This window comes from Ictalurus furcatus, chromosome 1, assembly GCF_023375685.1.
Source record: "Ictalurus furcatus strain D&B chromosome 1, Billie_1.0, whole genome shotgun sequence".
Classification (NCBI taxonomy): domain Eukaryota; kingdom Metazoa; phylum Chordata; class Actinopteri; order Siluriformes; family Ictaluridae; genus Ictalurus; species Ictalurus furcatus.
Window position 1 is genome coordinate 27,642,742 of NC_071255.1, and position 12,528 is coordinate 27,655,269.

General features: G+C 38.0%; 1 protein-coding gene across 2 annotated transcripts in view; it reads left to right on the top strand.

Annotated features, from left to right (window-relative positions):
- Positions 1-715: 715 nt before the first annotated feature.
- Positions 716-12,528, top strand: part of acvr2ba (activin A receptor type 2Ba) — a 66,594-nt gene continuing 54,781 nt past the window's right edge. The window contains exon 1 of one of the 2 annotated variants that reach the window (XM_053635243.1): positions 716-799. In XM_053635243.1, coding sequence (XP_053491218.1) covers positions 748-799 — 52 coding nt within the window. In that variant the 5' untranslated portion in view covers positions 716-747. Of the gene's footprint in view, positions 1,003-12,528 lie in introns of both variants that reach the window. The other variant, XM_053635251.1, reaches the window with a different exon arrangement.

A 12,528-nucleotide genomic window follows, 5' to 3' on the forward strand; every position in this document is an offset into this window, starting at 1 on the left:
GTTTAACAGGCTTTGCATGCACGCAATGAGGATATAAAGGCACTCTGTATATAATCGAGCTGTGCGCTTTAGAGCTTCACGAGTATATGCGCTATAGTCTGTTCTCTCTGCGGGCTCTTACTCTTTCATTGCATCTCTCTCACACACACACACACACACACACACACACACACACACTATCTATCCCCCTCTTTTCCCCCCACTCCGCTTTGTATTGGAACATACGGGTCTTTCCCGCTGGCTCGGCGCCGCTCCGCTCTCCCCGCAGCAGAAGCCATTTTGGACTCAGTTCAGTTTCTCCGCATGTCAGTACGGCACCGTGTCCGTCAGCACGGGCGAGAAAGAAACGGAGTAACCGAGCGGAGAGGCTTAGCACGCGCGTCGCTTGTTTCTTTTCTTTTCTTCGTTTTCTAACAGTAGAGTCGTGTTTCCGGAAACTGCTTTGCGTGTGTGTGTGTTTCGTGCGCGGGAATCGCGCGTGTTCCCCGCCTATGGATGTGTCCGTGTTCTGAAGTTAACCGCGAGCTCGTGCGCTGCTGTTTTGTTGGGCTCGCGCGCTCGTGCACTCTGCCCCGGTGTGCAGGCAGGAAGGCAGGCCGCTTTGGGCTGTGCGCTTGGCCGTGTGTTTCTTTGTATTAGTGTGTCTGTGTGTGTTTTTCGCCCTCTGGTCAGTGTTTAAATGTTCCTAACGGAGGGGGGGATTAAAAAGGGCAAAATCCGCTGCGCTGCTTTTTCAATAAGAGGAATATGATCGCTTCCTGGCTGACTTTTGCACTTCTTTTGGGAACTTTTGGTGCAGGTAAGGCATGCCTTTTTTTCTTTCTTTTCCTTCCTCCTCTCTACACACTTTATTTGATATGTTTGCACACATTAATGCACACTGGTTACAAACCAGCGAAGTAGCGCATAGTTAAATGTTCTCGAGGATACGAGGTCTGTCTGTGTGACATGGGCCAGGGTGGATGGCTGCACTGGATATGCACCAAGTTTCGATTATTTTCAGTAAGTTTTATTGCGTGCCCTTGTTCTATAACCCCTTTATGTCGCTGTCGGTTTCTAATAATGTTATGAGTTTGATGAAGCGTGACACAGAGCGGATCAATGAGTTGCTCAATCTGGTCTCTGCAGAGTGTGATAAAGTAAATGAGCCTGTATGCTTAGGGTTCACTGTGTGTGTGTGTGTGTGTGTGTGTGTGTGTGGGGGGGGGGGGGGGAATTAGGTTAACAATAAATCGTGCTTCCTATTACTGACCATGTGGACTCATGCTTCTTTCTTTGTTTCATTTTTTAACTGAACTGAAAATTCCCAAATTTGCTGCTTTTGGGACCTTCTCATTCAGTCTCCTGTATTATTATTATTATTATTATTATAAATTGCAGCACGCGCGACTTGGAGCATTGAAACATGAATATCTCATCGTCCACAGTCACTTTGTACTATTTACTTTAGAAACCGAGATTATACAAGTTTTTGTTTTGTTTTGTTGCATGCATGAGTAAAATAAGTCGTGCATGAGTAAAAATAAAATCTCCCTTCTTCATGTGCACGTGAAAGCAAAATGGGTTGTGCATGACCTTTTATCTCTGCTGAATGTCCACTGGAGTTTAGTGTTGTAGTAAAATGTGTGTTTACCTCTTGCAGTGCTGACTGTTTGTTTTGCTGTGCAATTTCTCTCTTGCTTTAGCCACTGTGTGTGTGTGTGTGTTCTTACAGAAATAGTAGAGTCCAGTCTTAATCCTTACATCTGCTTTTAGTATCATAATGAAAGGTTCTTTTTAGTAGTGATCGCAGATCATGACTATATACCAAACCGCATACTGTTGTGCTGAATAATATTTATCAAAGTAGTATAACGAAGTATGTTTTGGATGGATTTCATGCATACAGATTTCTACCTCAGTGTTGCCAGAGATTGAATCTGAGAAGCACGGCTACTGCTAATATAGAGCCGGTTTAGGTTTTAGTCTGGTCTTTGTGTTTTCTTACCACATGGACCAACAGATATCGTGAGTGGTCATTACATAATAGGTTTTGGGTTTGTTTGCACACTATCTGCTTCTTTAAATTGAACACACTGGTTACTCCATTACATACAATGACACGTGGGAATATCCTGTATTAGTTGGATATTCTTTGTTTTGGAAGCCAGTATGTTATAATGCTGCACTTGTGGTCTTGAAGGAGAAGACCTTGGATAGAAAGCCGTGTAGGTATACATGTCCTCTTTTTTTTTTGTTTTAAAGAAAGAAGTGGTGAGGCAAAATGATGTCCAATTTAAAGTATTTTTACTGAAAGTGGGATATATTTAGGAAAAGATACTTTAGTTCAACTCAAGACTTTTCAACTTGAGAAAGTAATTTTCACGAGGAGCAAAACTCTTAGCTTTGAAGAGGAATGATCTGCGGTTTATTTTTTTTCAAGGACTTTCTAAGTGCTTGAGCGAAGTCATTTCACGTTGTGCAAAGGTGGGGAAAAAAATCACACAGTATTGCCTCGTTTTACTGACACTTTGTCTGTAGGCATAATATGAAAGGGCAAATCTGTAGAATGTGACCTGGACCATAGATAAGATTGTGTGGGAATATTTATAAGTGTAGATCTGTAAATTTTTCATGTTCTTATAGCACAGAATACTAGGCATTGAAGTGGCCAAACATACCATCAAATCAGTTTTCATTTTATTTTCGTGTGTGTGTGTATAATATATATGAATAGGCACTTTGTGTCCCTTAGCAAGCTTTCAACTAATTTTCATTGACCTAGCTCGAAAAAGGCCAGCTTTCCTTTTCAAGTTGTGAAATAAAAAAAGAATTAGTTAAAAGATTTACAGAGTATACATTCTACTTAAACGCTATTTCTGTGTGATTCACCTGTGACATTCTCCAGTGGTGTTGAGGTTGATATGGATAAATTCACACACTTAAAATCTGTATTATGTGTTTATATGTGTTTCTGTAAAGCTGCTTTGTTACATTGTCCATTGTTAAAAGTGCCATACAAATGAAATTGAATTGATTGTTGAATTGTGAACTACTGATATTGTCAGGAAGGCCAGTGGGTGCACGGTAGCAGTGCAAGGGGTGGGATGATAACAACAAATCCCACTGGTGTGTCCTCGCTCGTTTTCAGATCATTGATGCTGGAATTGTAAATGATTTTGCATTGCTGTGGGGGCCCATAAAACTTGATGTTTTGGCTGCTGCCTGCATTGTGTAATGGGCTTTGCTGACTGCATTCCAAGGCTCCCTGGCTAAAGGGAAGGGGGTTGGGGTGTGTGTGTGTGTGTGTGTGTGTGTGTGTGTGTGTGTGTGTGTGTGTGTGCGCCTTTTAAACACAAGTCCCTTGCAGGAAACAAAGGAGGCCTCTTTGCCTGGCCAGCCTGTATGGTTACGACTCTGCCTTTGCTGCTATTGTCAGTGTTGGTCTCTCATTATACATAGACCAGAGGCTCGTTTAGCCTTAAGTTGTGTTACAGCACAGTGTCAGCATAGGGAATATCCAGCCATTTTGTGAGTCTGTGTGGCAGAGAGAGAAAGAGTGAGTGGCTATGATTGTGTGTGTATATTCCATGGTAGTATAGGTGGGTGCGCATCATGTTTATTATGTACATTTTATATATGTATATTACCGACGGAGCATGAAAGAGCATATGCAAGGTCATGAAAAACAAATCCCAGCCAACCCCGTGCCATTTCGACGCGTGTATGTGTTTGTGCACTGTGTGTGTTTTTTTTCCAGGGGCTCGGCCACATGGTGGAGGGGACGTGGGGGTGGTGGGGAAGGGAGGAACTCGGAGGATACAAAATGAGCTGAAACGGCCATCATTTAGCTGAGATCACCAGAGAAATAAAATGGGAGAGCACATCACGTCGCTGGCTTATTTCCAGCATTATAGCTTTATTTGTTTGATTTGGTCTGTCATGGAGAGATCCTGTGGTACATGGTTGAATTGAGGGGGAGGGGATTGAGAGAGAGAGAGGGGGGGTTAGAGAGGGAGCTAGGATCATAGGGGGACACTGAGTGAGATGGGGGATGGGTAGCTTCAAGGATTTAAAGAGACGGTACATAAATTGTCGTATGCTGTAGTGCAGTATGCAGAAAACGCATTGCATTACACTTGACAGTGACCGTTTTAGAGCGTGACAAATGTTTGATTTATTTATTTATTTATTTTACACAAAAGGAGCAGTGTGTAAGAAATGTTTTTACAACCATTTTTAAATTGAAGCATTATGGCATAGTACAAAGGTTACGCAACAAGGGTCTGATGTGGTTTACTTCACCGACTGAGCTGTAAGCACCTTGTATAAACAGCCTGTGATAAGCAATAAGCTTTACTCTTCCAGCATCTAGTGTAGGAGTTGCGCAGTAGGTTATACTGCTTAATACCACGTTTAAGTTGTTAGTAGATGTTGGTCTTTTAAATACTTGGAAAACAGGGGCTGTTCAACATATTATAGCAATATGCAGGGATAAAATCATAATATAGCTTTTTGTCCTTATCATACATGGATTATTTGACATTTTTAATGAAAGATGTTACAGTGTCATGGTTTTGCGTTTAGTCTAAGTTTAGTATGATGTGATTACCCCACTGCTGACTTTTTCAAAATACTGACTAAAATACATTTCTGTCTATTATCTATTTTTTTTTTTTTTTAACTCTATCATATTCCTTACTTCAGTGGTTCTTATGCCTTTTGTGTCTTGCAACAACCATAACCCTATTACAACCCTATCTCTCTGGATGTCCCCTAAATCATACTTTGTTTACAACAACCCTCGTTTCCTTGATGTCTGGGCTGCACTGAAACCCTTTGGCTGTAAAATCCGCTACTGCTGTAAACGCCTTATGTTGCTACCTCTACTGCAAGTTCTAGCTTGTTTCTAACTTTATCATACATAATGGCTTTCAAAAGCAAGAACAATATGACGTTGCTGACTAGAACTAAAGTCCTTCCAGGATTTCATGATTTTGCAATCACAGAACTGAACGCGAAATCAAGCAAACTCTGCAATATTCGGAGGAGCTTGCGATTTTTCAAAATTAACAGATTTTCCACAGATTTGGACCAAGATGGGTCATATGACGTCATCACGTGCATTCAGCCAAAGCCCTCTTGTGCATCAAACATGAGGACAGCTAAAAGGTCTCATCTACCAACAAACATCACGTGCAAAACAATTTAGTGCAATTGAAGTAGTTTTCTGCAGAGAAAGCACCAAAAAAAAAATGTAAAAACTCTGCAAGCTGCATTGCAAATTTTGAAAAAAGCCACAGCAAAATCAAGCATTTTTGGCTGCAACATTCACAAATAATAAAACCAAACCCTCTGCAATATCTTGTAGGGACTGTCTAAACAAAATAACTGTGTAATTGTGCACTGTACTCTGCCACGTGCCACCTGTCCTTATAGTCACGCTCTTTTTCAGCTTATAATGACCACGTGAACAGTACTGAGAGGGTAAGAGATTTTCTGGAGTTGTTTTCAAAATTAAGAGAAGAAGAACGGTTAAGGATTTTGATCTTTGTGTTTCCTTTTTGTTTTGTTTTTTTATATACACAAAGAGACTTTTGTGCAAAATTTCATCATAAAATTTTCCTTTAATTTAACCCCACCAGCTTGTGTATTTTAAAATGGTTGATTGATACTGTTATACTGTGATCTTTTTAGACTGGGTTATCATACTGTGAACATTTTCAAACCGTAACACTCCTAGTCACATGAGCAATGGATACGATTTGATATTAAGTTCTTTATCTGGTGGGAAAAAAAATCCACAAAAATGAATTTAAATTCTTTTAAAATTCAATAAAAAAAAATTAATGAATCCACAAAAATTTAATTATACAAATATTAATTTTTACCTTGTCTTTTGTTTTTGAACCTTTTTGTGCCACTAGGGGAATCAATTTTAAACTAATAAAGTGCTAAAAAGCTCACGTTTTATGTTAATTGCTGGAAAACATAAAGTTTAAATATGCTTGATAACGAAAGATGTTCTGCTCAAACATGACATTCATATGCTCTTTGGTGGAACCATTTCCAGATTTTAATCAGGCACATTATTAATGACCTCGTTTTAGTGGCTAAATGTTTAGAATGATTAATCAGGCATTTATCAAGCAAAGAACTGTTTAATTCATCAAGTTACTGCAATCTGATGATCTCTCATTAAGATATGACACCCCCCCCCCTTTCTTCATGCGACCACTGTATAAAGTTCTCCAGGCCTGTCTCTTTCACCTCGACACCAATCTTTTAAAAGTGGACCGGATATGACGAGCAGAGGCAGATCGAATTATTGACTGCATCTATCACAGTTAGTTTTGTGATATGGTATTTTCTATGTTTTGTGGAATAATCTTGCCTTTAAAGATTTTTTTTGCATGCACAAGGTTAAAACCTATGAAGTAAAGACTAAAAAACAAGGTTTCAGTACTTTTTCTTAAGGCTGTGTGAAAATTCATAGTCTAGCTGATTTGCTAAATTCCATCCTAGAGATACTTTGCATTGTGGTGTGGTGTAAAAGCCTTCTTGGTACAGGGAAAGCTCATATGGTGCAAATGTGTTTTCATTGCTTGTTTTGGCAGAAGCTCAGCTTGAATAAAAGCAAAAGAGTTTCTTGGAATTATCTATTATACTATATTATTTATTTTTAAAGAACTGAATTGTAGGCTTTGTTCATACTCTTCATAGCCCAACAAGAGAATAGGTGGCATTACATTTGAAATGTGAGCAAATTGGTGCTTAAAATTCAAATATCTGTGGAGATTTTGAATATAATTTGAAAAATATTATAAAATAATTTAAACTACTAAAGTATCAGTTCAGTTTTGTCCATGTTGCTCATTACACATTTGGTCAAACCTTTCCTATCCCATGTGAAATAGTCCTTTAAGAGCATGAAGAGGCTGGAATGTTATAAATATTCCTAACACACGAACCAGCTGTGCCTTTCATTATTCAACAACACACTGGAGCCATGTTGTTCCATAACTGTGACTGATTGAGAGTTGAGCATCTTGAGTAAAAGCTGAGACAAAGCTTTTCAACCAAGAGACATTTGTACAGTCGAGATCATGTGTTTTATATATATATATATATATATATATATATATATATATATATATATATATATATATATATAAATAATATATAATATATAAATATTATATATATATATAAAATACCTTGCAGAATCTGCAAAATGTTTTAAAATTTTTTTTTTTTAATTTGTTTAATGATTTTTTCCCCCTTTAGTATTGCCCTACAGAAGCTACATAAGACATTCATATGTTTCCCAGAAGACAAAATAATATACAACGATCATCCTGTTTAAAATTTTACCCGCCCTTGCACCGGCTCTTAATGGATCGTGTTGCCTTCTTGAGCATCAGTGAATGTTTGCACCTTTTGTAATAGTTGTGTACGAGTCCCTCGGTTGTCCTCAGTGTGAAAAGATGGATCTCAGCATCATATAGCAACTGTTAGAAAGGGGTCAAATATACAGAATATGCTGGAAAAGTAAAGAATGTGCAGGACCTGGAGGATTTTTCTGAAGAACAGTGGGCAGTTTAACTGCTCAGGACAAACAAGAGACTCATGAACAACTATCACAAAACATAAAAACAGTTGTTGATCATCCAGGTAACGACACCGTATTAATAATCAAGCATATGTAAAGTTTTCAACTGGTTCATTTGTGTAAATTCAGTTATTATTGTCTTGAGACTGCAGCTAACATAATGGATTAAAATATTACGAGTTACTTATCTAGTTAATAAGGGAGGGTTATTAATACAGGTTAATAAAGGAGACAAATTAGTTCATAAGGAAAGGAAATTTTTTCTAGCCATAGTAGATGGCTGTTAAGCTATTATTTAAGTCTGGCTATTATCCTTATTTTATTTCTTTTTTTCATTCCCTTTTTTCCCCTTGATATCCAATCCAGCATTTTCTACTCATCTCACATCAGATCCACCTCTACTTGTATATATTTGTTTTCAGGGGCTTATTATGTGGAATGAAATAACCGTTACTGAAAAGCAGTTTTTAAGAGAGCTGACCGAACCCTCAAACCACCTCTTTGTTTACTATTTCATGCTTTGTGTAGACTTGAGATCCGATCCATTATGTTAAGCAGACATTGCACTGAGATGCACTGGTCTGTTTATGTAGAACAGACAGGCCAAAATCCAAAGTAATGTGGAACCCATGTGTAATTTATTTCATGGCTTCCATCATAATTAGTTGCAGATCCTTCAAAACCCTCAAAACCCACATACCAAGTATGGCCTAATTTTATAAGTGGAGACGAAAATACTTGCATTCCAACAAAATGTCCCTGCGGCTTGCCTGGAATACCACACATCACTTTCAGTTAGCTTGAGTCGGTTGAGGTCTTGAGTAAACTGTGCCTGTAGGATAAACTATGTTATCTGCACAGGATGTGAAATGACTAAGATTCAAGTGACCAATGTTCTTGGCAAAGGAACTAAATGCAAAAGACTTGCTTAGAAATCTAAACCACCGCTATATCAACAAACTTGGATTTGAGAAAGGATCCAGTTTGTAAGTGGGCATGGAGTGTCAGGTTTTTGTGGCTGATGCAGTGTGAGGGGCTTAACCAAGGGGCCTGCACTAATTGCTTGAACCATACTTGCACTAATGATCTGCTGATGGCTTTTTTAAACAGAGTGGACTTTTGCCAAGGAAACTCTTGAGTTTTACCCATTTCTGTGATGAACATATTATCTGAAGTGCTGAGGCAAAGAACAAAACATCACTGAAGTTTCAGTATAAACGCTGATCACACCAGCCACTTTTAATGAATTAGACATTAGTCCAGAAAGCTTTTTTTTAAAAATTTTTTTTTTTTAGAGCTGCAACAACTAATCGATAAAATTGATAATAATCAATTATGAAAGTCATTGTCAACGAATCTCATCATTGATTAATTGGTCTGCACCGGGCACGTATACTCCTTGTTGCTTCTGTTCCGAAAACATGCATCAGAGAGCACAGACCAAAGTTGTGACCCAAATTACATACTATACGCTTGCACTATGTACTCTACCATCGAGTGTATGAATTTTAGAAGTCTGGTATCGTCTCAAATGGAACTAGGGCTGCAAGTAACGATTATTTTCATAATCAATTCATTGGCTGATTTATTTTTTTCAATTAATCGGATTAAAAAAAAAAAAAGCTTCCAATGCCATTTTTCCTTTTATTAAAAAATATCCACAAACCGTTACAAATATAAACTTCAGACTAAAACTTTACATTAACACAATTGTTTGTCCAAGTGTGTGTATGTGTATGTGTGTGTGTGTGTATGTGTGTGTGTGTGTGTATATATATATATATATATATATATATATATATATATATATATTAAAAAACACAATTTATGTGTGTATATGTATATATGTTTATGTATGTATAAATATGTGTATATGAGCTGCAACAACTAAGCAATTATGAAAATCATTGTCAACGAATCTCATTATCGTTTAGTTGGTCTGCGCGCGGCATTGCAGTGATTTACTCACTACGTTACTTCTGTTCATAAAACATGCTTCAGAGAGTAAGTACTAAAGTTTTGTCCCAAATGAAGCACTATACACTTACACTATGCACTCTGCACTACCGTCTAGTGTGTGGATTTTAGAAAGGTAATATCATCTAAAATATATCACTAGCGTTTTTTTTTTAACTAACTGGAAGTATAAGCCACGACGGCGCATGACGTCATGCGCATGCTAGCATTAGCAAACACCCAGAGTCACCGATAATGACTTTCTTCAGTTTACTTTCTGTCAGCGTTACCTTTTATTCCCAACATGACCTCAGTCTCCATCAGACGGAGGCGAAATCGTCGCGTGACTGAGGAAGAAAGTCCTCTAAAGCAAGGAAGCATTTTATATTAAACACCATGGAGATCAAACAGTGCTGCATGAGCACAAAGTTATGTTTATATCCAAAAAACTCCACCGTGTGTAAGGGGTTGGGGAAACTGGTGCAAGCTGCTTAAGAGGTTTAGTTTAATTCCAGTTTATTGCCATTATATGGTGTATTGCAGTGCGCGCTTACAGTGTAAAGTCTGTCGTTTATTATAACGGGAGTGATCTATTAGTAACGAGGCCGCGTTGCTGATCGCGCGCAGTGTAGAGACGCTGATACAGAGTGGGAGCGCGAGTAAGATCTGTAATGTCTAATTAAAACACCATGATCAAAAGTAATTCCTAAAGGCAGTTTATTATTTTTTATGGATGCACAAAAAGCACCGACTTAAACTACAGTCCTAAATTAATAATATATATTCTGGTGTGTGTGTGTTGGGTTCTTTTCTTTTTTGGACTAACAGTTGTGTAAAATTTTAGTCTGAAGTTTATATTTGTAACGCTCAGTTTGTGGATTTTATTTTATAACAGCAAAAAAAAAGGCACCGAAAGTTTGGCCCGCCCCATCCGAGTAATCGATTAACTGGAAAAATACTCGTCCGACTAATCGATTACGAAAATAATTGTTAGTTGCAGCCCGAAAAAAAGTGTGTACACACGCACTACATACAACAGATTCAACGAAAATTATTTTCATCAGTTCACTGTTTGTCAGCGTTCCCTTTTATGCCCAACATGACCTTAGTCACCATCAGACGGAGATCTAATCGTGAAGTGACGACGGAAAAGTGTGCAACCTCCAAGTCCTCTAAAGCAGTGGAGCACTGTGTATGAAATGCCTTGAAGAAGATCAAGCTTTACAAAGAGGAGCTTGTGCAGCACGGACACATGACAGTGATGCACGAGCGCAAACTGTGTTTATATCCAAACTGTGTTTATATCCAAAATGCTACACTGCGTGCACGGGGTTGGGGAACTAGTGCAAGTTGCTTCAAAGGTTTAGTTTGATTCAACTTTGTCATTATATGCTGTATTTGTGTGATAATGTAAAGTCTGTAGTTTATTATGACGGAAGTGATCTATTTGTAACGAGAGCATGTTGCTCCTCAGTCACAGTGTAGATGTGGTGATAAGTAAGATTTGTAATGTCTAATTAAAACTGTACGATCAAAGTGAAAAGAAGTAAAACAATATGCCTAAAGGCAGTGAGTAACAGAAACCATAAGCTGCAGTGAAAGGGAGATTTTTATTAATGTAGGGCTGTAGTTTATCAATGCTTTTTTGTGCATCCATAAGAAAAAAATAATGCACACACACACACACACACACACATATATATATATATATATATATATATATATATATATATATATATATATATATATATATATATATATATATATAAAATGTGAATGCTGTTATGCAGATTCCCTCTGTATCACTCTAGTATCATATTATAGTCTGGGTAATAATATTGTTGAACTGTCCTGAAGACATTAAGAGTTACTTTAGTCACTTGTAAGCCATGTGGCTCTATCCTGATTACATCAGCTGTTGCTTGCCTCAAGTTCAACTGATATTCACAAAATGTGTGCTGTCATACCTTTCTACATATTGGTGATTTATGTATATACCTGCACTTTGTTTTTTTTCCAACTGCTGGAAACTTGGGCATAGCAGTAGAATGTAGTATAATATAAAAGTGTGTTTATGCAGAAATTATCTTGAACCAAGACTTGCCTGTCTTTGGCTAGTGTCTTAAATCTGTTTCATAGTAAAAATAATCGCAGTAACTCTGAACACTAACTCAGAGTAGAAATCATATTTGGTAATTGTAAACATTTATATAACGGGTATCAGCAGTAATAAGACAAAAGTATGAGCTACATGTTAAAATGCCTTTATGGCAATTTTTTTCTAAATATTATTACTAAAGTTATGAAGAAGTTAAATAGTATTATTAAGTAATAAGTCTCAAATCCTCAACTCACTTTAAGGTGAGCTCCTATAAAAAAGTTAAAAAGCTTCTCACGGTGCTGTTGCCTGCTGCTGAGATGGCACACTGTTCTCACCCTTGTGTTTATTTGCTTCACCGATAACACTTATCTGGGGCTAAGCCGCATGGCTGGAATGCAGTGCGTAAACAATGATCTTCCACAGGCCTTATCTGGCACGGGCCACATCGCACACCAGTGGCAGCTCTCAAAGTCCTCCCGAGCATGCCGAGGGACGAGATTAGCCCTGGCTTGAGTGGAACCATGCCATGCGTTGTGTAGTTGTTGATGTTGCATTGCATGTGTTCAGGGTAGTAATAATTGTTTTGTTTTTTTAAATGCGCTGCACAAATAGTACCTGAGTTTGGAGCCATTATAATAATAACTCACCAAGCTGAAGGGCTTTTCAGTTATTGTTATCACTCTTCTTAATGAAATTGTCTGCCTCCAGGCCAAATCGAGCAGACAGCTATTGACACTGAGGTGATTGCCTAATGCTGAGGCCTCTCTGCCTGTGGGTCATGGTGGACCTTGCTTGCCACCTACAATTTTTTTTTTTCTTTCCTGGAAAGAACAGCAAGGGATAAAGGGGGGTTGGGTTTTACTGAGGTCTTTTCACCACC